The sequence below is a fragment of the Ammodytes marinus genome (assembly GCF_949987685.1).
Source record: "Ammodytes marinus genome assembly, chromosome: 16".
Lineage (NCBI taxonomy): Eukaryota > Metazoa > Chordata > Actinopteri > Uranoscopiformes > Ammodytidae > Ammodytes > Ammodytes marinus.
Genome location: NC_137220.1, coordinates 26,042,439 through 26,069,471, shown reverse-complemented (window position 1 = coordinate 26,069,471; position 27,033 = coordinate 26,042,439). Strand labels below are relative to the sequence as shown.

Genomic DNA, 27,033 nt, shown 5'->3' with positions numbered 1-27,033 from the left:
ATACCACTCGATACCTAATTTTTTGTTTTCATCTTTGTTTTGTTTTTTGCACAGGCTCAAACTGTGAACAGCACATTTACAGAAGTGTTTCCAAATATTTTCTGCCGGCCACCCAAAGAGGTGCTAATGCTAGAGATGAGGAAGCGAGAAGATCCCGCAATTGTAAGCACTGACGACCCAATGATGGATGACGAAGAATTCAGGAGTGCGGCATTTCAGCGGCCATACCAGTATTTAACAAGGTTTCATAACCACAATGATCTTGAGGTGTTCACATATCAGGGTGTTGAAGGGTCACACGTTGAATGTCTTCAGATGCTTCTCATGTACTGTGGAATGATGGACCCATCCTGGGCAGAACTGAGAAACTTTGCATGGTTCCTTAACCTTCAACTACAAGACTGTGAGACATCTGTTTTTTGTGATGCTACTTTCACTGGAGACACACTAGCTGGATTCAAAACCTTTGTTGTGGACTTCATGATTCTAATGGCAAAGGACTTTGCCACTCCATCACTCAGCATCTCTGACCAAAGTCCTGGCAGGATGGAAATGGACCGGTCTGGTGTCCAAGATGAAGACTTGGCTCCTTTTCTGATTAGAAAGAGATGGGAAACAGAACCACATCCATACATCTTCTTTAATGATGACCATGTGTCCATGACCTTTATTGGTTTTTATCTTCAACCCAATGGTCAGAACTCTATTGATGCCATTGATCCCAGATCAGGAAAGGTGATTAAGCAGAATATCATGACAAGAGCACTGTATGAAGGCCTAATACTACAGAGAGTCCCCTTCAACATGGACTTTGATGGCCTTCCAAGAGGGGAGAAAATTGAGAGACTTTGCAATGTTCTTGGTATCCAGTGGCCTCTGGACCCAGATGAAACATATGAGCTTACAACTGACAACATACTGAAGATGCTGGCAATCCACATGCGGTTCAGGTGTGGCATCCCTGTCATTATCATGGGAGAGACTGGGTGTGGTAAAACAAGGCTTATCAAATTCCTCTGTGAATTGAGGAGAAGTGGAGTGGCCACCGAGAACATGAAACTGGTCAAGGTGCATGGAGGTACCACTTCAGAGATGATTTACAGCAAAGTGAGAGAAGCAGAAGACATTGCTTCAATAAACAAAGAAGACTATGGATTTGACTCTGTTCTCTTCTTTGATGAGGCTAATACGACAGAGGCCATCAGCAGTATAAAGGAAATCCTATGTGACAATTCAGTCAAGGGAGAAAGTTTGGCACCCGATTGTGGTTTGCAGATTATTGCAGCATGCAACCCTTACCGAAAGCACACAGATGTAATGATTCAGAGGTTAGAATCTGCTGGCCTTGGGTACAGAGTTCGAGCTGAAGAAACTGATGAAAAGCTTGGCTCTATCCCTCTCCGCCAGTTAGTCTATAGAGTTCAAGCATTGCCACCAAGCATGATTCCTCTGGTGTGGGACTTTGGACAGTTAAACGATCAGACAGAGAAAATATACATCCAGCAGATTGTGCAAAGAGTGATTGAAAACAAGGCAATTGATGAAACTTACATCAAGTGGATCACTGATGTCCTTTCAGCTTCACAGAAGTACATGCGGACAAGAAAGGATGAATGCAGTTTTGTCAGCCTGAGAGATGTAGAACGCTGCATGCAGGCTTTTTCTTGGTTCTATGCCAACCACGTCAGGTTCTTTGCCGAGCTTGAAGAATTTCAGAGAAATCCAAATTCTGAGATTGATAGGCATTATAGAGTACCTGAGGGCAGAGATGCTGTGCTCTGGTCTCTAGTCTTGGCCATTGGAGTGTGCTACCATGCCTGCCTAGAACATAAGGATAAATACAGACAACAAGTCAGCAGAAGCCTACCACCAGCATACAGCCCAGCAAAGGTAATGCAGGAAATCTCACTGATGCAGGATTTACTTTTGAGAGGTGTGCCAATGGGGGATACTATTGCAAGAAACAGTGCCCTCAAAGAGAATGTTTTCATGATGGTGCTCTGCATTGAGCTAAGAATCCCTCTTTTCTTAGTTGGAAAACCTGGAAGTTCAAAATCCCTCTCCAAAACTCTGGTGGCAGATGCAATGCAGGGACAAGCAGCTCATTCTGATCTCTACAAAATGCTTAAACAGATCCATTTGGTGTCCTTCCAGTGTAGCCCTCACTCAACACCAGAAGGCATCATTAATACATTCAAGCAATGCGGACGCTTTCAAGAAGGGAAGAACCTGGATGAGTACATTTCAGTTGTGGTTCTTGATGAAATTGGGCTCGCTGAGGACTCCCCAAAAATGCCATTGAAAACCCTTCATCCTCTGCTAGAGGAGGGATGCATTGATGATGAGCCACTTCCACACAAAAAAGTTGGATTCATAGGCATCTCCAACTGGGCTCTAGACCCTGCAAAGATGAACAGAGGCATTTTTGTCTCACGTGGTGACCCTGATGAGAGGGAACTCATAGAGAGTGCCAAAGGCATATGCAGATCTGATGCTATGGTTTTGGAGAAAGTCAGAGATTTTTTCCAACCATTTGCAAAAGCCTACTTGAACATCTGCCACAAACAAGGCAAGGGATTTTTCGGCCTGCGCGACTATTACAGCTTGATTAAGATGATTTTTGCAGTGGCCAAGGCCTCTCAACGGAAACCCACTGCAGAAGAAACTGCAAAGGCAGTGTTGAGAAATTTCAGTGGCAGGGACGATGTGGATGCAGTTTCTGTCTTTACCAAAAAACTGAAAATTGCACCCAACCTAGAGAACATAAGTGCCATTGAGTTTGTGAGAGAAAACATTCAGGCAGTTGGACAGGAAGAAGAATGTCGGTACCTGCTGGTGCTAACGAAAAACTATGCAGCCTTACAGATCCTTCAGCAAACCTTCTTCACAGAGAGTAGTCAACCAGAAATAATCTTTGGATCCAGTTTCCCGAAAGATCAAGAGTATACCCAAATCTGCCGCAACATAAACAGAGTAAAGATCTGCATGGAGACAGGTCTAACAGTTGTGCTCCTTAACTTGCAGAACCTCTATGAAAGTCTCTATGATGCCCTCAACCAATACTATGTCCACTTGGGGGGACAGAAATATGTAGACCTTGGACTGGGAACCCACCGTGTAAAATGCCGGGTACACAAAGACTTCCGACTCATTGTCATTGAGGAAAGAGAGGTGGTCTACAAACAGTTCCCAATACCTCTCATCAACAGACTGGAGAAACACTACCTCGACATTCACACCGTCCTTAAAACTGAACAGAAGACGATGGTGAAAGAATTAATTGAATGGGTGAGGCTTTTTGTGTCTCTTAGCAATCAACATGCAGCAGTAGCTCAGACTTACAAGTACCAACCGCCAGACGTCTTCATTGGCTACCACTCAGACACATGTGCCTCTGTGATACTTCAAGTAATAGAGACACAAAAGGAACGTTTGGAGATGCCAGACCCAGAGATGAGAGTACTGGAAGAAGCTAAACTCATACTGCTCAAATGTGCTACACCAGACTCAGTTGTGCGGTTGGACTGCACAGGCCTTCCCAAAGTTGAGAGTGAAAATCTGGCCAGAGTCTACTTTGAAGAGCAGAATAACAGTTGCTTAGCTGACTTCATTCTTGCTCACACTGCCCACGAAGTTCATTGCTACTCCTCCTTCACAGAGGTAAGTTTAAAGTTGTCATACAATGCCAGATTCAGATATTCAGATATATTCTTGTATTCTAAGTCCTTATAAGGTTTGAATAATTGTAATTCTTAACCACAGGTGACAACATTCTCCAGACTTCTAACAGCGTCTGACTTGGAACCACTGGAGCAAATGTTGCGTAGTGTTGAACTTCTCTCACTCCAGCAATTTGACACTGAACACTCCTTCCTGAAGAAAATCAGGTTAGTTGATATGGGAATAAATAATGTTACACTTGTTTACAAAAACTTCAGATGGCAATTACACTCTTACTGGAATTAAAGTTAAATGTGTTTTTTTTAAAGCAATTTATACAAATGCATTTTTACCATGTGTTTGTAAGGATAAACTATGTTCAGAAGAGGATTGAATTGAATCATTAGCAAGGATATATACCTAACCCCTGTGATCTTGAGATATGATCTCAGTCTAAAGAACTTAAAGAGGACCTATGATGCTTTTTGACTTTTATGACCTATAAACGTTGTTATGATGATTCATAGTCATGCTTAACCATACTAAATTATCAAATAATGACTTGCATGCATTTCGACGAATTCCCTGCTGACCGTCTGGGGTGTCTGTGCAGAGCACTAAACACTATTCTAGCCAGTCGAGAAGTCACGTCTTCAAAGCGGTCTACCCTTTCATAATTCGTGACGTCGCATAAAAATTTGTGACGTGACCACGCGGATGTTTCCATGTATGGTAATGCTGTCACTTCCCTGTTCGCGTCTGCCTCGCGCCCTCATAGGTCCATGCTCGCGCTTCCCGCCACTGAAAGTGTTCCGGAAGGAAGGTAACCAATCACAACGGAGTGGGGTTTGCAAGAGGGGGGGGGGGGGAGGGTAGCGGAGATGGCCGATGCACAGGCGGAGGGAGCGGAGATTGCCGAAGCACACACACTCAAGTGTTGACAGGACGTGCTGGATCGCCAAAATAAGAGAAAGAGCTTCCCGAAAATCTACATAGTTTTTTGTGATGTGATTCGTGTCAGGTTGCTCTATAGCAGTGTAAAACAAGAAATTAAGACCAGAAAAGTAGTATAATAGGTCCTCTTTAAAGGAGCTGTAAGCGGAATGGTTCTTTTAGCTAACTTCCTGTCAGTTACTGCAGTTAGCAGTCCCCTCGCTCGTCCCTTCAAGCAGCAAGTTATCTAGCATCATCTCGGATCCATAAGTGTGATAAAACTGGATAAAACATGATAAAAACCATCAAAACAGACATTGGGAAGGATTTTTACCTGCTCCGCCATTGTAGGCGCATACACATTCACTCATCTCTTGCTCTGGCGTGCACCGGCAGTGAGACCATGGAGTGTATATAGTAAATATGAGTGAGACGAGTGACGGTTTGTAGCGTTCTTTCTCCTGATTGGATAGAACATCGGGATACTACAACATTTTAATTGGGCTATTACTGCAAATCAGAATGACTTGGAGACCTGTGATATGACGTCCGCACTCTGGAAGTGATTGCTGTAGGAATATGGAGTGATATAACGCATATATTAACACAAAAAATTCCTTGTAGGAACTTTCTAACAGCTGAAAATGGAAGAAGCAATACTGGACTCTGCAACAAGATCCTCATCATTCAGTGCGATTTTGATGCCTCTCATAGTGCCAATCTCATTGCATCAGCAAAGTAGGTCCAAAATTGTATTTTCTATTGGTTATGCCCCAGTGTTTGATTTTGCCATATTGAGTTTTACTTTTAATTTTTAGGTATTCATCCATAAATGAAATCAGCAAAATAACACAGGAGAGTTCGGGGAGCAGGGTGTTTGTCTACTTTATCACCAGACTACCAAGAATGGAAGGAGGGTCTTCCTACGTTGGCTTTCATGGAGGTAAGGTTACCACAACTTGTGAATACAATGTTATCACATTATTTGATGAATAGAGACTAATCCAATATATGTTGATATTTCCAGGGCCCTGGAGATCAGCTCATATTGATGACCTCAGACGGTCAAAAGACATTGTTTCAGACATTAAAGCCTTGCAAAGAATGACAATCAGTGAAATGTTTGAAACAAAGATGAGTCAGCCAGAAGGTAACTGACTGATAAATAAGTCATTGCTTATATATCCATCGATCAAGGCATTAAATAACATGTTTTTTTCTACAGCCATGGAAGTGGATGACATGTACACTGATGATGAGCAGAAGGAAGCAGCAGAGTTGGATGAAAATGTGAGCACTGACATTATATTCTAAAATGAAGAATCCAATACTTTTGACTTATATTTGACATATGTACTAGCCTGGAAATCTAGACCTGCATATTCATCTCATGTGGATTGTACTAGGGCTAAAAGCTGCAATCTGCATTTAAGTGTATTTCCATCGGAAAATAGGGGAATACGTCTAAATGCATGTAAGTCAATATATGACAGTTTGGTATCGTTTTACATGACTATACAACATTCTTATAACATAACATTTATATGTCAAAAAAGTTGAAAAAGCATACTAGGTGCTCTTTTAAGTACATTTTCTGATTATACTTACACGATTACTCTAGATACTTAAATATCTTTAATATTAGATACTTTTTTATACTTTTATTCAAGTGGTTTTGTAATAGGTGACTTGTAACAGAGTAACCTTTCTAGAACCGCAGCTCTACTCTTACTTAAGTATGGTTTTTGGGTACTCCTTACACCACTTTTAGTTGATATAGCTTTGTAAGGCTCCAAACTTATACAACTAGAAGATTGAACATTAAACAGTAAGAAGACACTTTTCTATGTAAGGTCAATTTATTCATTTGTATGTAAGCCTGATACATAACAGATGACATGACGTTCTGCCCTCGATAAAGCTGCTCACTAGCTCAGCGTCGGACAATAGACTGTATATGCATTAGCATTGCAGCCCACTGCTTGGTGAAGCACTCTCCAACGTGTAAACACCTGAACAATATTCACTCTAGTCCAGCTTCTTCCTCGGTCACTTTCTCTCTTTTTCTTCCTGATTTCCTCTGTTACCGTTACTCTGTCTCCATTGTACCTGATCTTAACTGTCTTTCTGCCTTCCATTTACCTGAATGCTGGTGTGTCAAATGCTGCTCGTGCCGTAAAGCACCATGCATTCTCACAAGACTGCCGTGGCCTGCTGCCAAAGTTACATAGTGCTATAAGCAGGCGACTGGGGCGCTCTGTGGGATTGGCTCAGACATCATTCTCCCTGTTTACACAAATTGGACTATTAGAATGACTTTGAACATGTTTTATTAAGGTGGTAAAGTTACCTGTTGTTGCTTTAACCAGTGTGTCTTACCTGTCTAACCCTTCTGCAGGGCCGGGATAACATTCTGGACACTACAGCACTGGTGCGCAGCTGTGTTCAGAATGCAGTAGGCATGCTGCGGGACCAGGTAGAAAGTGGCTTTCGCAGTACTCGGAGGGTTGAGATCCTTCTCACACTCCTCAGTGACGATGACAAAATGAAGGGTACTAAGAACAACTTTTTTTCAGTATTTTGTTGTTTTTTTGTTACACCATCATACTCATCATATTATCCTACTCTTGCCAGGTGAATTTCTGCAGACTGTGAAGAGGCATCTTCACTCATTGCTGGGGACTCATGATGGCATCACCTTCTCAGCCATAACAAGCAACTGGGTCATTAAGGAGGCCTCAAACATCGATGCCTTGCAAGAAGGAGGCACCTTCAGGTTTGTGCTTCAGCTGCCGAATATAACACTTGTAACTTTGCCTGTACAATCCTATTTTTTTTTAAAACAGAACTGTTAACTCTTGGGTGTCATGACAGGCACACCTTATGGAAGCGTATTCAGGCTGTGGTCGCCCCCCTCTTGGCGCAACTGGTTGCAGTCATTGATTGCGACCAAAACTTGGACATCCTGCTAGATAGAAACTGTGGTGAATTTGTCAAGAGGCTGTGGCTAGATATTTTTGGCAATGACAAGCTGCTAGAAATCCCACACCCAACACTGGACCACAAGTAAGTGGTGATAAAATTGCTCTTTGCATAAAGGATCCCGACTTCCTATACTTAATAAGATTGAACATAGTTTACTTACTTTATTTTAACTTTTTTATTTTCTGTTTACAGCTCTGAAACAAGAACAATCCTTGTACAGAACCACATTGCCCCAGACAGGAACATGAGCTGCAGCATGCCTTTCAGTTGGAGGATCAAGAACTACCTGGAGGAACTCTGGGTTCATGCGCTGCAACACGAAGGTAATGATGGGTTAGTCTATCAGGATTCTCCATAATTGGAATTTCGCTACTATAACGTTTTTGTGACTTGCTTCTACAATAAATGTATATGTCTGTTAGGCCAAACTCAACTGGAGTTTAATGAGTTCTTTTGGAAGACACCACTGGGACGATACGTTGCAAAAGCAGACCCAGAGATGCAGACAGAGTTTTTTCACCGCTACCTCCAGGATTTCATCTCCATGACCATGAATGTGACTTGTCCGGATGATCTACAGGTTGTTGTTTTTTTGTTTCGGAACCTCTACATGGTTCCATCCATCCAGGCGCCATAGAAGGCGTGCATACTGTATACTAATGGAAATTATTTGCTTTTCTAGCTCCTGTGTGGTGCCTTGAATTGTTGTGTCAATGAGCTGAGATTGCATCTCAATGCCATGGATACAGCAACATCCCTTCCATGGGTCCATGCTGCTTATCATGACTTCAAGAACCGGCTGCAGAACCTCTCCAGAATGATCTGCATTGAGCCCCAAGTCACACAGGACCTCTTGAAAAATCCTCATGCCATTGACAGGGATGAACTGGTACTTGAATTGGACATGCAAGCTATTACCTTTATTAAGATTTTATTATTTTTTAGAGATATTTAACACTATTTAAATTGCCGTTTTAGTGTAGTGATCACATTCCCCTTGTCTCCAAGGTACTCGATGTGTATGCTGCTTTTGCATGCGTGGAGTACCTTGAGCCTACAGTCCTGGACACGGATGCCAAACGAGAAGCCTGGCTAAAACGGGTCAAAACACTACAGGTACCCATTGAGTTGATCTGCTCAGAGGAGAGTGTGAGACACTGTGGAGAGAGGAGCAAGGCACTCGTCTGTAGAGTCCAGTAAGTGAAGCGTCACTAAAAGTATTTGAGTAGGACCATTGGGACAGTTTCTTTGATTTTCTTTTTATTGAGTTGGATGCTTATTTGATTCTTTCTTCTTAGGGCTGGATGGAATCGGATATTTTCTCTCTCTCTATTTGTGGAGCACATGCTGTTGGGCATCGAGGAGGTCGAGAGTAAGCTGACACCTTTAGTTTTGGAGCATACAAAAGGGCTTTGCCAGGTAAGTGTGTGTTCTTTCTCCAAACCAAAATTACCTTGAAACTTGCATTACCATACTGCGTCCTCCATCCATACTAAATAATTTTGTGTGCTCTCTCATCAAGATTCTGGAAAAGAATTCCGACCTCAAAACTCAGCAATCATTTGAGGCGGTAATTGGTTTGCTCAAAACCTGCAAAGATGGAGCCATCGAGCGCATCTTCAGGTAAAGATTCACTTTCTATCTTTTAAATGTTATCAGAATCCCCCCTTACCGTAGTGTGCCTTCATCCTCAACTCTTCACCTGTTGGTAATGATTCATCCAGGTTTGGTCTAAAGCTGTGCCCAGTGTGTATGGGAGACCCCCAAGATCCGCTCTGCCTGCCATGTGATCACATCTACTGTGTAGCCTGTATCAAACAGTGGTTGATACCCGGTCAGATGTACTGTCCCCTCTGCATGCAGCCAGTGGATGAGGACTTCCCTATGGTTCCTTCAGACAGCATACGGTTTGTGAATGAGGATGTGGATTTAAAGAAACAGGAACTGATTTCATTATGTTTTTTTTCGGCATGAAAGACATTGATATGCAATTTTTCTCATCACACACTTACACATACAACATCATTTGATGTATCCGGTGTGGTTATTAGTTCAGTAAAAATCTGAGATGTAATGAATTCCAACAAGAACTGTTGAACTCTAATGTCTTTTGTTTTTTCTAGGACTCTCATCGATAAACATGCTCAGTTCAGGAAGCGGTGCAACGCTTTCTTCATAGACCTGGTGTCCACTGTTTGCTTCAAGGACAACTCTCCCCCCTGTCCAGCCGTCATTCTCCATTTGTTGTCCTTTCTCATGACGGAGGCCAACCCTGTCTCAATTCTCGGAGGTATAGGACACTAACCCTGGCACCTTGTGTTTGTGTGCCCAACCTTGTCCATGCTTAGAAATGTCAGCTCTGACTATATTTTTTTTTTTTTGCCAGGTAATCGACAAATCCTGACAAAGGTTCTCTCTCCGTTTGATGAGTCTATGGATAAAAATCCAGTGGTTCGGTCAGTAGTGCTCAAACTCCTGTTGAAGTACAGGTGAGGTGCTATAATTGCATGTTGCATAAGTCTTATCTGTGTGTATTTTTGCTTCAAATATTTGTAGCTGCATTTCAAATTTTTGTATAAATTGTACTGTTTTTTGTAGCTTTGATGACGTTAAAGAATACCTGCAGCAACATCTAGTGGTTGTTGAGCAGAGCAACATCTTGGAGGAGACGGACAAAACAGAGCTCTACTTGTTGTACATAAACTGCCTTGAGGTACATATGAAATCAGACCTTCTGTTCATTTAAAATAAAGTATTTTCCTTTTGTTCAGCAACACTTGTTTAGATTAATAAATGTGAATGTTCAAATCAAACATGTGGATTGCAGTGCCTTGTATTGCGATGCAACTTGTTTCCATAGTATATATTTATCCTTTATAGGGTTGCAAAGGGGTGGAAAGTTTCCGGTAAATTACCGGAAAGTTTCCGGAAAGTTTCCACAGGAACTTTCGCTCGGGAATTTTGGGAATATTCAAAATTGGAAATGATAGGAATTAACTAAATGTCGGTCATTTAAATGATTTTTTTTTTCATATCCAAACATAAATCTAAACACTATCTTTGTTCATAGGCAGACATCCATGCAAAATAATATAATAAAAAAACATTACATTTGAACAGATTTATTTGTAAGAAGAACTTTATCAAGTTTTGATTATTTTATGAACAATCAATAATTTCACTGAACAACAAAAAGATGAATGTTGAGTTAAATATTACTCATCTCTCTGAACCCACCCATTCAATAAATAAAGTCAAATGCCCCCCCCCCCCCCCCCATGTGATGGAGGAATGCACAGAGCATGTAGGGGGCATAGCCTCAGTACCCCTGCAGTAGGACGTGCTATGTGCAATTTGCCAAGTGTACTTGCATAAAATCTGGTTGTTTTAGTCAAGATTATGCTAAAATATATCGTCCCCAACTATATTTAAAATCACAGTTTAAGCCTCTGTAAACCTGGTCTAGTAAAAAGCAATATATGATATCAAGTTGGGTGTGTCAATAAACTTAAAAAAAAATCTGATTTGAAACTAAATGTTCATAAATATATTAAAACTTAGTTGAAAAAACTGCTTTTTACAGTCTAGAACGTTTGCCTGGACTGAAATAACATAGTTAGAAGGATTTAGTGCATTTGGGTTGCTTTAAATTTAGTAAATTCCCGTTTATTCCCGTTAATTCCCAAAATTCCCGTTAATTCCCATAAATTCCCGTTAATTCCCATGGAAAGTTTCCAACTTTGAAAATTCCCGGAATTTTGCAACCCTAATCCTTTACCTTGTCATTTTTTCTAGGATTCAATGTTTGAAAGGTTGCAGTTCAGGTCCGTTGAAGAACAGCGGGTTTGTCTGCAAGAGGAAAGTGCCTTCCTGAATGACTACCTGCAGTCCCATGGTCAGTCTGCTGAAACAGCCACTGTGGAGTATCTGCAGCAGGTGGCCAGAGTGCGTATGGACCTCGACATGGCTGTTAACCTCATTGTGGAAAAACTAAGGACCAAAGGTGTGTTATTTTGATGAAACGCAGTATCCCTTTCTAGCATACTGTATACATAGTAGGGCGGCAGTGGCGAAGTGGGCAGGGAGGTCGCCTCTGGAGTGCAGGGTCAGAGGTTCGATCCCCCGCCTACATGTCGAAGGGTCCCTGGGAAAGACACTGAACCCCACATTGCTCCCGATGGTTCAGAGGGCGCCTTGCATGGCAGCTACTGCCATCGGTGTATGAGTGTGTGTATGAATGGGTGAATGTGGTAAGAAATGTAAAGCGCTTTGGGGCTGAGAAAATCGGCTAAAAAGCGCTATATAAGTCAGGTCCATTTACCATTTTACACATATCAGTAATTGAAAGATGTGAAGAGGTTTGTGATTGTTGAGGGTGTTTTAGAACTTTACCAACATGTAATTCTTCCTTTTCCTCTTTACTCTCAACAGAGGCTCAAGAGAGGGGTGACGGTCGAACCACAGCCTTCCTGACAAGTGTGAGGAACTTGTGTCGCCACAGCAGAAACAACTGGTATCGCGTCTACTTGATCCGTAAGATCAGCAGCCAGCATGGCGTGGAGTATGTCCTGAAACTTCTTAAAGTGGATCAAATGGGCTGGCTCTTCCCCGAAGAAGTTCTGGAAAAGGTTCACTTATCCACATTGTGATTTTCAGTGTTAGAGCCAAAATGAAGGAAAAGTTGTATTCTAAATACAATGCTAGCAGTAATGATATAGTGTGTTTTGATTTCCATTACACCTAGAGTGAAGAAGCAACCCCAATAGACCAGTATCTTGTGTGTGGGGAACACTACAAGACTATCAGAAATGCTGTTGCCAAGGTAGTTATGGAAGGCAAAGTGGATGGACTGGACAAGACTTGTGAGGTAATGTTACATGAATTTCTTCTCAGCATCAAGTCAGGATTCTGCTTTTGTTTGTGTATTTACATACAATCATATGAAAAAGTTTGGGAACCCCTCTCAGCCGGCATTATAATTGACTCTGCTTTCACAAAAAAAATATAAAAGTGGTATGTCTTTAATTTACCAGGAACAGCTAAGTACTGGGATGTTTTCCATACAAAGACTTTTTGAAAAGCAGTATTTGGTTGTATGAAATAAAATAAAATGTGAAAAACTGGCTGTGCAAAAATATGGGTACCCTTGTGGTTTTGTTGATTTTAATGCCTGTAACAGCATGTAAAACTGATGACTTCAAACGCAAAATTGGTTGGATTATGTTGTTAAGCCTTGAACCTCATAGAATTGTCTGTTTAATCATGAGAAAATGTATTTTAGGTGCCTAAATGCAAGTTGCACTTCTCTTTGACTCTCTGCTGAAGTGAGACATAATGGGATCATCAAAACAGCTCCCAAAAGATCTTAAAAACAAAGATTATTCATTGTCATGGTTTAGGGGAAGGCTACAAGAAGCTTTCCCAAAGGTTTCAATTGTCAATTTCTACTGTAAGGAACGTTGTCAGGGAATGGAAGGACACAGGCACAGTTGCAGTTAAACCCAGGTCTAGCAGACCAAGAAAAGTACAAGAGCGGCATATGCGGCGGATTGTGAGAATGGTTGCACACAACCCAAAGATCACCTCCAAAGACCTGCAAGAACATCTGGCTGCAGATTGTGTATCTGTACATGGTTCTACAATTCAGTGCAATTTGCACCAAAACATCTGTATGGCCGGGTGATGAGAAGGAAGCCCTTTCTGCGCCCACGCCACAGATACAGTTGCATGGAGTATGCAAAAGCTCATTTAGACAAGCCAGCTTCATATTGGAAGAAAATGCTTTGGACTGATGAGACAAAAATTAAGTTATTTGGTCTTTATAAAAAGCAGATGTTTTGGTGCAAATTGCGCTGAATTGTTGAACGATGTACAGATACACAATCTGCAGCCAGATGTTCTTGCAGGTCTTTGGAGGTGATCTGTGGGTTGTGTGCAACCATTCTCACAATCCTCCACCTATGCCGCTCCTGTTTTTTTCTTGGTCTGCCATGCCTGGGTTTAACTGCCACTATGCCTGTGTCCTTCCATTTCCTGACAACGTTCCCTACAGTCGAAATTGACAATTGAAACCTTTGGGAAAGCTTCTTGTAGCCTTCCCCTAAACCATGACAATGAACAATCTTTGTTTTTCAGATCTTTTGGGAGCTGTTTTGATGATCCCATTATGTCTCACTTCAGCAGAGAGTCAAAGAGAAGTGCAACTTGCATTTAGGCACCTAAAATACATTTTCCCATGATTAAACAGACAATTCTATGAGGTTCAAGGCTTAACAACATAATCCAACCAACTTTGCGTTTAAAGTCATCAGTTTTACATGCTGTTACAGGCATTAAAATCAACAAAACCACAAGGGTACCCATATTTTTGCACAGCCAGTTTTTCACATTTTATTTTATTTCATACAACCAAATACTGCTTTTCAAAAAATCTTTGTTTGGAAAACATCCCAGTACTTAGCTGTTCCTGGTAAATTAAAGACATACCACTTTTATCTTTTTTTTGTGAAAGCAGAGTCAATTATAATGCCGGCTGAGAGGGGTTCCCAAACTTTTTCATATGACTGTATGTATGCTGTTGCTCTTTTGCTTTTTCCTCATAGGGGTGTAGATGCTCACCACAGTGGACAACAGTGTATCTTCTGCTGGCGCTGTACAGAGAAGTCACCACTCTCTACAGAGAGGCCAATGTTAGCTTCCACCCCAAGCCTGAGGTAGATCCTTACATCTAGACATAATGAGCTGCTCCTATACAATCAGATCATTGGTCTTTTTTTATATACATTCATCTGAACCTGTGTTTGCAAAGGACCACAACAAAACAGAAACTGAAATTCTATTTTACTTTCAAATGTCCCATATGCTCTTTTCAATGAACAGACTTGTTGTAAGGTTTTCTGCCTTTTTTTATTTTAAAATATTAGAAATTTGAATTGAAAGTACCAAATATAAGTTCTAAATCAGTTCTTTATAGGAATTAATTGTGTCTTTGTCTAATAAGTTCATATATGGGCTGAGCTATATGCCTATAAATGGTATTCTAAAAACAAAATTCTGGGTCTGTTCATAAAATCAACATTAAGTAAAAAAATATTTTAAAGGTCCAAGAAAAAAATAAACTATAGGGGAGAACAGGGTAATGTGAGACACTTTTTACATTTGCTCCCCTCTAAGGGAGCTAAAATGATTTATCAGTCAAATTTACACATTTCCCATTAAGTCAGGATGTTTCCTAGAAAAGGGCATTAGCAGAATTTATTCATGACAAAAGGCGGTGAAAATATGATTGATGAACAGATGACAAATGACAGATAGAACCAGTTAGATTAAAACACAGTCTGGGGGTCAGAACACAGGACCCTTAGAGCCAGCTAGTGTCTGGGGGTCAGAGCAAAGAACAATCAAAACCAGTTAGAACAGCCTGGGACTCAGAACACAGGACTAGACCCAGCTGTCATTTTCCATTTTTTGAGTCTTTGATTAATATTTTTCTGCATTTGTTTTATTGGGATCATTCATTGAATAAATACATATTACTTAGAGTCTATTGATGTTAAAGGTCACTGTCATGTCCCCCACATACATACGTGCCAAACCATGCCCTTGCTGACACCCCTTCAACCATCACCACCCTCCTCCAGCCCACATTGTCTTTTGTCTTATTCAAACTAGTCTCCTTGCTACCTCAAATATAATGGATGCATTAAAAGAGGGCACAGACACTGTCTCACTTTACCCCACTGCCACAATTTGAGAAAAAACTTCCTCTCAGAAAATCAGGCTAATCTTCAGTTATCATCATCACATGGTGTCATATGTTGGTAGTTCATCAACATGTATGATATAAGTTTTTCTATCTGAATGAATTTACTTTAGCACAACAATCGATTAAGTTGACAGCAAGAAAATGTACTTTTACATGCAAAAAAGAAATGTTTGTGAAAAAAAAACATGCTTACAACATCACCATGAGGTCCTCTCTTTCATGGCCAAGGGGAAATGAGAGGGGCTTGAAAACATATATCTCAGGTGACCAAAAATGTGTTCCATTGCCTAGATACTGGGGGTGTCTCACATTACCCGATGGCTCACATTCCCCTGTTCTCCCCTAAATATGTGCAAATGTCTTCGAAAAGAAAAACTGTACAATTTTGTAAAAGTTAGCAGGATCAAAAATGCGCATTCTTCAGAGTTGCTTTTAGTGATTTTGTTTAGTCTTGAATGTTCCAACTGGAAGCCCATCAGCCAAGCCAACTTCTATTCCTGCATTATAATGGTCTGTTGTCATTTTCTTTTGTTTACTGGGGGTGGCAACTAGAGGTTTAGCTGCCTTATTGCCACCTCTGTCACGGTATATGGCGGGTTCAATTTAAATGTGCTGTATTTCTATTTAGGAAAATCATATTGAGATAACTATTGTTTTCATTTCATGGCATAGCCCAAGTTCATACATTTAATAATATATATTTGTACATACAGCAATTGAATACCCTGGGTGCATACATCCAGAATTCCAAAGTCCTTGCCAGCCCAGAGGTGAAGGCCTTCGCACGGGCTCTGGTGACCAACCAACTTGGGCCGTTGAGTGTTCTTCCTGGGATCTCTGGTGCCCAGTGTGTGTTGGTGGACTTAACTATCCACCTGGCTGCTGTCTTGCTCTGTGGGAACCAGGGGATCTCAGCTCCCCTTCAGCAGCTGGCAATGGCACCTGCTAACATGCAGGTATGTACTGTATGTTGTCAGCTTTTTCCAATGCTAGCAACTACTGTAGGCTGTCTTCTTTGAAGTGAACATATTTTTGTATGTGTTTGTACAGGCAGCTTTCTTGCCGACCATGCCAGAAGACATGTTAGCAGTGGCTCATCAAGCTATGGGACCATTGCAGTGGTACTGTAAGTCACAAACAGAACAAATTGTACTCTTGATTCTTTAAAGCAGCGCTCGACAAGTTTTATGGTAATTTTTGATTGACTCTTTTCATAGATTGTCCAAATGGTCACCCCTGCACCATTGGAGAGGTATGTTATGTGCAGTCTGACTCTTAATACATTTGTAATGCGTCTCTTTGTTGTACCGTAATTTTCGGACTATAAGCCGCGACTTTTTCCCCATTTTTCGACCCTGTTATTACACAGCACATTATATGTTCTGTAGCTAGTCTACTATTGCACTAAATGGTAACACTTGAATACGTTATGAAAATATGCAACTTGTTTGTTGAAATGCTAATAAATGGGACCTTCCTCAAGCAGCCATCTCTTTCCCGACAATCCCCTCTGTGCACAAACTCTTACATGGTAATTAAACATTAAAACACCTGCGGCTTATAGTCCAGTGCGGCTTATAGTGCGGAAAATACGGTAGTATTCTCTCATAGATGAATCCATCTTTCTTGTGTCCTCTAGTGTGGCCAGCCTGCACAAACAAGTCATTGTTTGGACTGTGGTGCTGCGATTGGAGGAATCAACCACCAACCTGTGGCTGGATTTAAAAGGCTTCAGTTTCAGTATGTGTTCTTTAAATTCATTAAAGGAAAACATGACGAAAAGAAGAGTAGAATTATTCAAATTTTTTATTAACTTCTAAATTGTTTTCTGACAGGGGCGACCGCACACAGACGGGCCACGTCCTTGGTGATCCAGGTCGCAGGGACCATCCAGACATGCTGGACACAAAGAGCATTTCCCCTGTTTCCTTCGCCATGGTCCGCATGCTCACTCACATGGCCATGCTGCTCGGTGTCTGCCGTGACCCACAGGTAGCTTGAGTAAAGCATTAAAGGAATACTTTGACCATACGGAACCGGCGTTCTATCATTATAAAATTGCTATTATAATATATTGAATGAGGTTTTTCTTCCCTCAGTCTTCCCTTGGCCCAGCTGTCCTTTTAATCCTTACCCTACATTTTGGGAAAATGTAGGGTTAGACAGTGAGACCGTAACACACTCTTTCTGTCTTTTTTCTCAGGCTAGGATGAACCGATTTCAATTTGTTTTGCACATTTATACTACATAGGATCTCAGATTACAATACACCTTCACATTTCCACCGGTGAAGTTTGTCTTTAAGTACAGTTCTATTGGTGATCAATGAGACCATTTGCAAGATGTGCGGTTGTATGCGACCCAAAACAAAAGCTCCTGAACAAAGCAAACCACATAATTTTAATGTTCTGGCACGGTTGGCATCCTGTTGTTTGTGGTTGAGAGGGGGCAATAACCCTAATTTTTTTGTGTTTCTAGTCTATCTCTGCCATCATCAAGCCTCCGGTAGCTGACCCAGGTGCATTTCTACTCTCTCACCTGCGAAAGGACATGAAACATCTGATCAGATCCCTGGGTAAAGGAACAGACGACACAGTCAGTGCTGTTCACCTACTCATCAGCAGCCTGCTGGAAACCAAGCAGCCAATCACATGTAAGGAACAACTTAAAACAGACCTACAGTAAAACTATTATGTGCTTCAATATTTAAAGAGACATAATGATAGCAGAGTAATCTTGTTTCCACCTCCATTCTAAGGGTGGTGAAACATGTTTCTATAGTTGGTCGTTCCTGAACCATTTATTGCTCCTGAATCCCCTCTCTTGACCGATTGTTAAAAGAAGAAGGGTTGACCTCTAGTGGTAGAAACTGTGTGGGTTTAATTTTGAAATTGATGTTTAGGCATGGGTGGTTATAAAGGTGTGCATATGGAGTCCTTACAAGTCAGACACATGGTCAGTTGCATGTTGCTCACAACAATTGCATGATTTGTAGATCAGGATTTCCACTAATAGTCAAATAGTCCATGATGATATGGAAATGTATTGTTATTAAAGGTAGATTCTGCAACATTTTCATTAAAATTGTAATAGTCACACAAAAGTAATCCGACTCAATTACCACTTCTGCCTCACTAGAATGTGTGGTGGTGTGTTTACCTAACCTTAACCCTTCTACTATTAAACACAGCTGGTCTTCCCTTTCAGGGCCAGTTCCTTATGACAATCTGCTCTCCACCAAAGAATCAAGAAATGCTTGGGAGATGGAAGTGAGCCAGGCTATCGTCACACCTCAGTTGAAGGTATACATACTTTTGACTATGTTTTTGTTTTTTTAAATGGGAACATTTCAAGTCAAAAATAATTACACTTCAGTTTATAATTCTGCCTGTTTATTAGTGATCTGCTTGAAATGCGTTTTTTTGTTTTCAGCATTTGGACAGGCATCTACAGGAAGTGAACGCATTCATCCGGGCCGACTCCCACATCTCCGCCAATCCAATCATGAAGCTCTTGTTTGGGGACCCCCGTCTCCTCTTGGCCTCTCTCCCCAAAGATTCTCTGATCCATCGGTCTGCTGTGTGGAGCTGCAGGGAGAAAGTGTCTTTGATGAGCCTAACCCACATTGTAGAGCAGAATGATGGCAAGGACACCCTGCCTGTGCTCTGGAGATTTCTGCACCGGGTAGGAAAACAAGGGGTCTAGCATGCAAGTCCACTGTTAAAAAGATAACCAAAGAATGCTGTTGCGCTACTGGCAGGTGCATTTAAAATGTCATTTGAATATCATGGGAAAAGTCCATTCAAAAAGTAAACCTTCATATATTCTAGATTCCTCACACAAAGTGGAATATGTCAAGCCTTTCTTTTGTTTTAATTTTGATTATTACGGTTTACAGCTCAAGGTAAGTATCCAGTAACTCAAAATATTATAATACCCAGGGGGAAAAGTGATTTTATGGACATGGAGCGTTGTAAAAGGTTGTTCACCAAAAATGACATCTAGGACCTTCCACGATCACAACCTGGGTGGACAACCTTGTCAACAAGCTGCTGGAAAGCTACAGCGGGCCGACATAGCAAATCAGAACCACTGTTTAAGTGAATGGGGGTGAATGGGGATGGGCTAATGGGGATTTTTTTTAACTTATAGATATCATTATGAAAGTTTGCCAGTTGATTACTGACATTAAAACAAAAACTTTTTTTATTAAAGTATTTTCCAAAATGTTTAAATTAATATGAAAAATCATCAATATCTTACTAATGATGCGAAAATTTGCATATCTGCAAAGCCCCAAAATCTAGATGTCGGAAGAAAACAAAGTCAATTTGTTTTTAAATTTTGAAAACAAAACAAGTGTCCAACTGCCTGAAGCCTTTCCTAATCACAGTTCAAATTTGATCAATAACCCATAGAAAATACATTTTTTACACAGTTACATTTCATGTGCCATGGACCAAAAGCGTCCTTTTGGAGTCTCCAGCTGGTATTTTAGGAAACGGCTAGACATTCCCTTGGAAAAAACAGTGTAAAATATTAATTTTCTATGGGTTATTGATCAAATTTGAACTGTGATTAGGAAAAGCTTCAAGCAGTTGGACACTTGTTTTGTTTTCAAAATTTAAAAACAAATTGACTCTGCTTTTGTCCAACATCTAGATGTTGGGGCTTTGCAGACATGCAAATGTACGCATCATTAGTAAGATATTGATGATTTTTCATATTTATTCAAACTTTTTGGAAAATACTGTAATAAAAAAAGTTGTTGTTTTAATGTCAGTAATCAACTTGCAAAGTTTCATAATGATATCTATAAGTTTAAAAAATTCCCTATTAGCCCACCCCCATTCGCTTAAACAGTGGTTCTGATTTGCTCTATGTCGGCCCCCTGAAGCTTTCCAGCAGATAGTTGACCAGGTTGTCCACCCAGGTTGGGATCCTGGAAGGTCCTGGATATCATTTCTGGTGAACAACCTTTTACAACGCTCCATGTCTGTTTTTCAAAAAAAGGGGTTTTGCCCCCTAGGTATAATGTTACGTAAAACCAATCAAAAAAAGGATTTATAATACATAAATGTCAACCTTCTGAAAAGTATGTTTATTCTTAATTAATTTCACTTCATGTTTAATGAACCTAGACTATATAAAAGTTTCACTTATTGCATTCAATTACAGAAAAAAATAAACTTTTCATTGATATTACATTTTTTTTAGATGCATCTGTATAGCAGGTTTTGGGGAAGTTACTCCTAACCTGAATGGTAAAAAATTTCGGAAAATAAAAATGTATCTGCCTTTAAAATGTATTGAATTGAATTTGTGTAATACTGCTAGCATTCTCTTCATAACTGTAACCACCACATGCGCCTGCCCACCGCATTTCTAGTGTCAAAAAAGTCATAAAGTCATAAATTAGTTTGTTTAATCATCATATGTGTTTTGGACCTTTTTAGTCTTGATTAATTGTGACTTCATTTAACAACACCATTTTAGGAAAAGTCAAAGAGTGGGGCTTTAATATTTTATAAAATTATAATTAAAGGCAATAAAAAAAAAACATGGTTAAAATGTTCCTTCTGGCGGTTTTAGTGTTAAGGTTCCATAATTAGGCTACCATAAATCATAATCCAATTCTTATGCCAGAAAACCAGCTCAATTTCACAACAGACTTTCATGAATTGGCATTTTTTTGGGATTTTCACATGCTTAACCAGTTGACGGAGAGTGTTTGATAAATGATAATCTGCAGCAAATCACTGAGGCAGGGTTGTTGTGTCTGTCTGTTTAGGAAGCAGAGCTCCGTCTGGTGAAGCACCTTCCTGACATCCTCACCCTTCAGAGAGATCTGGTCAAGAAGTTTCAAAACGTCACAGAGCTGACTTGTGGCACCATTGCCGAATTTCTTCAGGGTCAGAAAGCAGGTAGTCCACTCGTTCTCAACCATTTCAACTGAATGACTCATTTACAACACAGATACAAAGTCCTAAAAAAAACCCTCTTTCTCTGCAATGTTATTGTCAAACAGCTGGCAACATGTTTAAAAGACCTGCCTGCCAAATAATGAGTTGTTTTAACCTGGAAAAATAAGTTTTTACAATAACTAAGTGTATTTCACGTGTGAGAACCACTAATGTGAACAGCTGTCTTATTACACTCGTCAGTTGGCATGTGTTCACTTGAGATTACATATTTGCTTTCTTCATGTGAGCAGTTTCGCTGAAGGCCTGGTATGAGGAACACATCAAAATCTTCCAGAATACCTGGAATCAGCTCAGAGTGTCTTTGGCAACTAACGGTAAATACAAAACAATGTATTTTATCTTTTGAACATTGACACTGGCCTGTTCAGCTTGGTGATCTGACTGTGATATAAAACGTTTGTCTTTCAGGTGAGATTAAGATCCCGGACCAGTTCAGCAAGAAAGACCTGGACGTCAACAGTGACTTGAAGGTGCTGTTACCGCAGAGACAGGGCCCTGGTCTGTGCTCCACGGCCCTGGTCAGCTACCTCATCACCCTGCACAATGAGCTGCTCTACTGTGTGGACAAACACTCTGGAGAGGACACCAGGTGGGGGCGCTCATGCCACATTTTTCCTCACTAGCGCATGTTTGGCTGTAAGAACTCAAGTGTGTGAACTTCTCCCCCTAAATTCAGACTACACGTGTGCATTGGTTTTACTGAGATGTTGTTAAAAACATATCGAGGTCACTTCAGTCATAGACAGATGGGGGGGGGGGGGAACTGGACAAAAAAGCTTGCTTACAGATTTAATACCACAATACATACTGTAGACACTGACTCATGGCTGTCTGTTTTCCCCTCCCCCAGCTACAAAGTGAGCCCTGCTGATCTGACCGACCTGCATGTGATCCGGTATGAGCTGGACAGGGACCTGATGCCTCTGGTCCTGTCTAACACTCAGTACAGCATTGAGAGAGGTCAGGAGACTCTGCATGAGTATGACCTGCCCAAGATCCAGCAGCAGATTGTCTCTCGCTTCTTACAGGGCAAGCCTCTCATCACTCTCAATGTGAGCAAATGGAGGAAGCGCAGTGACTTAGAATTGTGTATATTTTGAATTTGTTTTATATTTCCATATTAACTGTCTCCCTTCCTCACAGGGGATCCCAACACTAGTGAACAGACATGAGCGCAACTATGAGATCATCCTGAAGGATGTCAAAGCAAAGATCCAGCAAGTAAGTTGTGACACACAGTACAGTAGGTATCCCACTGGCTATAATTTTCTTATCACATACAGTTTGTTAAACATTTTGTTCTCTCTAATGAGATGATTTGACCTCCGACAGGAGCCTCTTCAAATTCAAACTCTGTTTGCCATGTCTGGGGAGCTGCACTCCTACAGTGAGGTATGTGAGGCCTTGTCCACACTGCAAATGGCCCTTGGTTTCCTTGCCATGACTGGGGGAGAGCCTCAGATGCAGCTGTCCTGCTACTTGGAGGAAGTTCTGCAGATGAAAAACCAGATGGCTCCGCATATCTTCAAGGTCAGCCTATCTGACACACCATTTCTTTATCCTGTTGCATGCTCTCTCGCTCCCTCCGAACAAACAATTATGATACATTGTTTACTGGCAACCAAATTAATTATTTAAAATCCCAGTGCAACTTTTTCTTGGTATTTATGCTATCATACAAAACTAGATTATGAACATGAGATCAGACTTCTCTTTGTTTTGTCTACAGGCCCTGAGCATGTGCTCTCTAAAGCACTGTGTGGCTCTCTGGCAGCTGCTGGCCTCACTCAAATCAGAAAATATTCTGCGACTCAAAAGGGTATTATTTTTTCTTCAAATTATTTTTATGAATATTATTATTATTATTATTATTATTATTATTATTATTATTATTATTGCTAATTCCATGCATTCCCTGTGTTCTTTAGGATCCATTTGTGGGAGTCCCAGAGAAGTACAAACAGGCCCTGGGTGAGGATGAGCAAAGGCTGCTGACCGGCTTCTTTTCTAAGAACAGCGCAGACACTTTCCTGCTGGAGATGCACGAGTTCCTGGTGCTGGTTCTTAAGAAGCCCCACCCACCTGACATCTACAGGCCAGACTGGGGGTAAAACCAAATGTTTTTTTTTATTAGATTATTCGACAGTTTCTGTAGATTACTTAAAATCTTCAGTACACTCTAAAATGCTGTGATTCTAGGTGTGTTGTTTAGAAATCCTGTGACAACTCTGATAAAAGAACTGAATTCATTTCTGAACTTTTGTAATAACGACGGCTCGCTGAAAAAATGAATGACAGCAAAATCACATTGTGTTGCACCTTTTTAACTCTCAGTTGAAACAAAGTGGATGTCGTTCTGTTACTGCTTTGAGCCACCTTGTTGCAATCAATCAAACCAGAACTCAACTTTATTCACAGTTGACTCTCTCTACAAATTGGGAATCGGTTGTCTTGGGGGGGAAAAGCCACAGACAAAATGTTTTTTCTTACATTTTGGACAAATTCCTCTTATTTGATTGGGCTGGGTTACGAAGAACATTTTCACTCCTTTGAAGCCATGAAGTTGAAAACCCTATCCCTCAAGAATAACTATGCTTTAAAGTGACAGGGCCCTGAACCTTTTTAGTGTAAGAGTTTTCTGTGTCTATAACTCTTCAAAATGTCTAGTCATCAGCCTACATGCAACATGCTAAGTTTTCTTTTTAGTTAAAGAATACAAATACATTTGACTGGAGCATCATGTCATGGACATACATGTCACGTGTATAAAGTGTTATGTTTTGTCTCTTCAAAGCCTGAAGGACACTCTAGTATCCTACATGGAGCGCAAAAACCTGGACATCCCCCCTGATGTGGAGGAGCACTTCCCAGAGGAGATCTGCCTGGCCAAGTATGTTGAAGCCTGGAAGTTCATCGTGGCCTTCAAGCAGGAGCGCGGCCAGAGACAATGAAAAAAAGAAAGAAAAGGTGAAAAGGATTGTTTTTTTTGGGGTTGTCTGCCTTCCTTCTACTTGATCTCCTCAAATCATTTTACAATCAAGTTTACAATCATGACCTATCCATAGTGTTTAAGCGGTGTGATAACGTGTGTATTTAACACATTTATGCAGAAGGAAACGTGCCTTTTATAAGAGTTATATTCTGAAACTTCACACAGTGCCACATAATAATGAATATGTGAAGATTTTTTTGTTCTTTCGATTAGCCGTTCTCGTTTTGTATTATTTTTTCCATTTTCGTCCTTAGCTACAGGGTTTCTCTGTAAGGTTGAAATACTTCTTGCACTTTGTTTGTAATGTGACTGGGTCTGTCCCACAGAGGCAGAAAACAAAATCTGAATTCTACTCAGGTTTAAAAAGAAAAATAATGCTGAAACTTACCTGTATCACTTGATCAAGCATGCTCTGTCATTTTGTTCAGTTTTTATGTATCATGGTGCAGTCATCTTATGCAGATGGTGTCATGTTTGTGTACAATTTCATTCCACTTTTTTAAAGAAACTGTGTTCAACATATTACTCAAGACCAAATGTACTTGTGCATTCCGGTTTAGACTTTTTTCTTCATTTAGTTTTCTTTATTCATGAGGTGTTTAGCATAATCACTGAACACAATATACTTTCACTTGGAGTGCACTTGGTAACACATACTGCTTCCAATAAAGCAGAAATCTCACCCTTTGTGTAACTTTTTTTGTGAAATACATCACAATACATTGCCTACATTTCTCAAATGTGTCTTATGTCATGCTGGTGTGTCAGGGGCTTCAGTGCTACTCAGTAAAAACACCTTAATATGAACACACTGGTTTATTTCATCTGTCAGCTACTAATTGGACTCTCAGTAGTCCTAAATACTGTTTCAAGTACACTGAAGTGAAGCTTCCACTGGGATTTTTTCTACATATAGTTTCTGGTGTGTTGTTGCAATCATTCAAAACCTGTTTTGTCCTACTCCTTGTGGTATCTGCCCATACACATCATTTTGCTTATACTTTGGAAAGACTTTTAGATATTCATCTCTGATACTTCTTTGGGTTGACTAAAATTACATTTTTGGTTCTCACAGTACTTTAACAGGGCATCAACAGTGTGTTCTGCAGTGATGATAATCCACAGACAATTGGGTAAAACAAGTTATACTGTTCTACTTAAAATTCATTGTATCTATGTACAGTTATAAAACCAGTATTAGACAGTAGATTGTCAACTACCTACAACTGTAGGTCACCAGTAAATTAACTTATTTACATGTTACATCACCGCTAAAAGCCGTGAGAGGCTATCCGTGATGGAGTGCTCAGGAAATGGCTGCCTGCCTAGGGTTACGTGACTTTCTGACCCTCTGTTGGTGGGAGCGCAATGTGTTTCTGATCAGGCTGATGGAGACGGAATGATAAGGACAAGACGGCTCTTTAATTGAATTTCCTCTATACCAAAGCAGTGTTTAGCATAACAATGACAAATGGAAGCATGCGCCTGTGAAAGTAAACCATGTCAGCGACCACCCTCTGGGAGTCTGCAGGCTTTATAAATGATATCCTTAAGAGTAGTCATAGTCTGTAGTGTTTTCACATGTTTACCAAATACCATTATGTTTTTATTTAATTTCTGCTATGTGGCATAATGATGATGCAAACAAATCTGATCTATAAAACATTGTGAAATAGGTTGCAGCAGGCCTTGCTTCATTTCTAGTTGGCGGGGCTGAACTCCACCAGGCAAAGGTGATGCTGACATGTGCTATCCAGCCATGTCCTCGCTGCTCATTAGCAAAAACCCAAATGTGGAAGAACTGTACATCGGGTTAATAAACACACCCACAAGTGGGTCACGAGGCGTGATTTAGCGCCAACTATGTGCTGCAGAAGAACAAGCCTCGCTGAGCAAGTTCAATTGCTTTAACTTCCACTCCCGTAGGCTTCAAAGCCACCATGCCAACGGTACAAAGGGAAAGGACACAAAGGGGCCAAATTATTTTTCGCTGCACTCTGTTTGTTTCCCTGTCTTTGTCTCTTGATGAGGAGGAATAAGGGGCAAAATTACTGTGCATCGTGGCTCACATTTAATGATAATTCATGTTAGATGGACAGTCGGGATCAGGTCACAAGCACCAGTGTTTTGTGACTAACGGCAAGATAATGATGTGCAGAACCTCTATTGGTTTGCAGCTACAGTATGTCGGAAGAATTGACCGGCATTGCAGTGCCTCCTCAAATAATTATGCAATAGCACAAAAGTGTTAAGGATATTGTTAAGAAGAATTAGTTTTCTAGGCCCAATACAGATCATGCATCGTGAACTCTCTCTTTCTAAAACCTGTTGAATGAGACTCTGAAGGATGTTTCGTTTAGAAAAAAACAGCATTAAAGCACAAGAAAAGTTCAAATGATCTGGTTTCATTTCAAACCATATCTGAAACAAAAGCAGTTTCCCTGGTGGCTCGTTAGTTGAAGACATGCTCGGTTTTGAACGTGTCCAGCAAACCTGGCATGTAACCCCGCTGACTTTCTCCACTTGGTTCCTGTTCTCTCTTCTGCCAAATATGAAACCATAGTTTAAAATTTTAAATCTAGGTCAGCCATCCTAATCAATTCTCCCCTTTTATACATGTCTTGAGTTGCGGCTTCACCCTCACAGAGATGCCCTATGAACTTCACAATCCAGTTAAAATAATATGAAGTTCAACGTTGGATCGTCAATGTTCC

At 40.6% G+C, this 27,033-nt stretch overlaps 1 protein-coding gene across 3 annotated transcripts in view; it reads left to right on the top strand.

Moving 5' to 3' along the window:
- Window positions 1–25,031, top strand: part of LOC307263208 (E3 ubiquitin-protein ligase rnf213-alpha-like) — a 55,143-nt gene extending 30,112 nt beyond the window's left edge. For 2 of the 3 annotated variants that reach the window (XM_080044298.1, XM_080044299.1), the window contains exons 29-68: window positions 55–3,660; window positions 3,763–3,887; window positions 5,218–5,331; window positions 5,412–5,536; window positions 5,621–5,743; window positions 5,819–5,883; window positions 6,992–7,145; window positions 7,228–7,369; window positions 7,468–7,659; window positions 7,771–7,901; window positions 8,001–8,158; window positions 8,261–8,467; window positions 8,587–8,774; window positions 8,877–8,997; window positions 9,101–9,201; window positions 9,303–9,485; window positions 9,702–9,868; window positions 9,965–10,067; window positions 10,177–10,291; window positions 11,374–11,581; window positions 12,010–12,206; window positions 12,323–12,445; window positions 14,181–14,291; window positions 16,057–16,299; window positions 16,394–16,469; window positions 16,561–16,595; window positions 16,983–17,083; window positions 17,179–17,335; window positions 17,822–17,996; window positions 18,551–18,645; window positions 18,776–19,027; window positions 21,135–21,267; window positions 21,558–21,641; window positions 21,736–21,916; window positions 22,178–22,379; window positions 22,471–22,548; window positions 22,660–22,857; window positions 23,057–23,146; window positions 23,256–23,434; window positions 24,122–25,031. In XM_080044298.1, the coding sequence (XP_079900424.1) occupies window positions 55–3,660; window positions 3,763–3,887; window positions 5,218–5,331; window positions 5,412–5,536; window positions 5,621–5,743; window positions 5,819–5,883; window positions 6,992–7,145; window positions 7,228–7,369; window positions 7,468–7,659; window positions 7,771–7,901; window positions 8,001–8,158; window positions 8,261–8,467; window positions 8,587–8,774; window positions 8,877–8,997; window positions 9,101–9,201; window positions 9,303–9,485; window positions 9,702–9,868; window positions 9,965–10,067; window positions 10,177–10,291; window positions 11,374–11,581; window positions 12,010–12,206; window positions 12,323–12,445; window positions 14,181–14,291; window positions 16,057–16,299; window positions 16,394–16,469; window positions 16,561–16,595; window positions 16,983–17,083; window positions 17,179–17,335; window positions 17,822–17,996; window positions 18,551–18,645; window positions 18,776–19,027; window positions 21,135–21,267; window positions 21,558–21,641; window positions 21,736–21,916; window positions 22,178–22,379; window positions 22,471–22,548; window positions 22,660–22,857; window positions 23,057–23,146; window positions 23,256–23,434; window positions 24,122–24,278 (9,195 nt within the window). In that variant the 3' untranslated portion in view covers window positions 24,279–25,031. Of the gene's footprint in view, window positions 1–54; window positions 3,661–3,762; window positions 3,888–5,217; window positions 5,332–5,411; window positions 5,537–5,620; window positions 5,744–5,818; window positions 5,884–6,991; window positions 7,146–7,227; window positions 7,370–7,467; window positions 7,660–7,770; window positions 7,902–8,000; window positions 8,159–8,260; window positions 8,468–8,586; window positions 8,775–8,876; window positions 8,998–9,100; window positions 9,202–9,302; window positions 9,486–9,701; window positions 9,869–9,964; window positions 10,068–10,176; window positions 10,292–11,373; window positions 11,582–12,009; window positions 12,207–12,322; window positions 12,446–14,180; window positions 14,292–16,056; window positions 16,300–16,393; window positions 16,470–16,560; window positions 16,596–16,982; window positions 17,084–17,178; window positions 17,336–17,821; window positions 17,997–18,550; window positions 18,646–18,775; window positions 19,028–21,134; window positions 21,268–21,557; window positions 21,642–21,735; window positions 21,917–22,177; window positions 22,380–22,470; window positions 22,549–22,659; window positions 22,858–23,056; window positions 23,147–23,255; window positions 23,435–24,121 lie in introns of those variants that run through there. The other variant, XR_013845272.1, reaches the window with a different exon arrangement.
- Window positions 25,032–27,033: the final 2,002 nt, after the last annotated feature.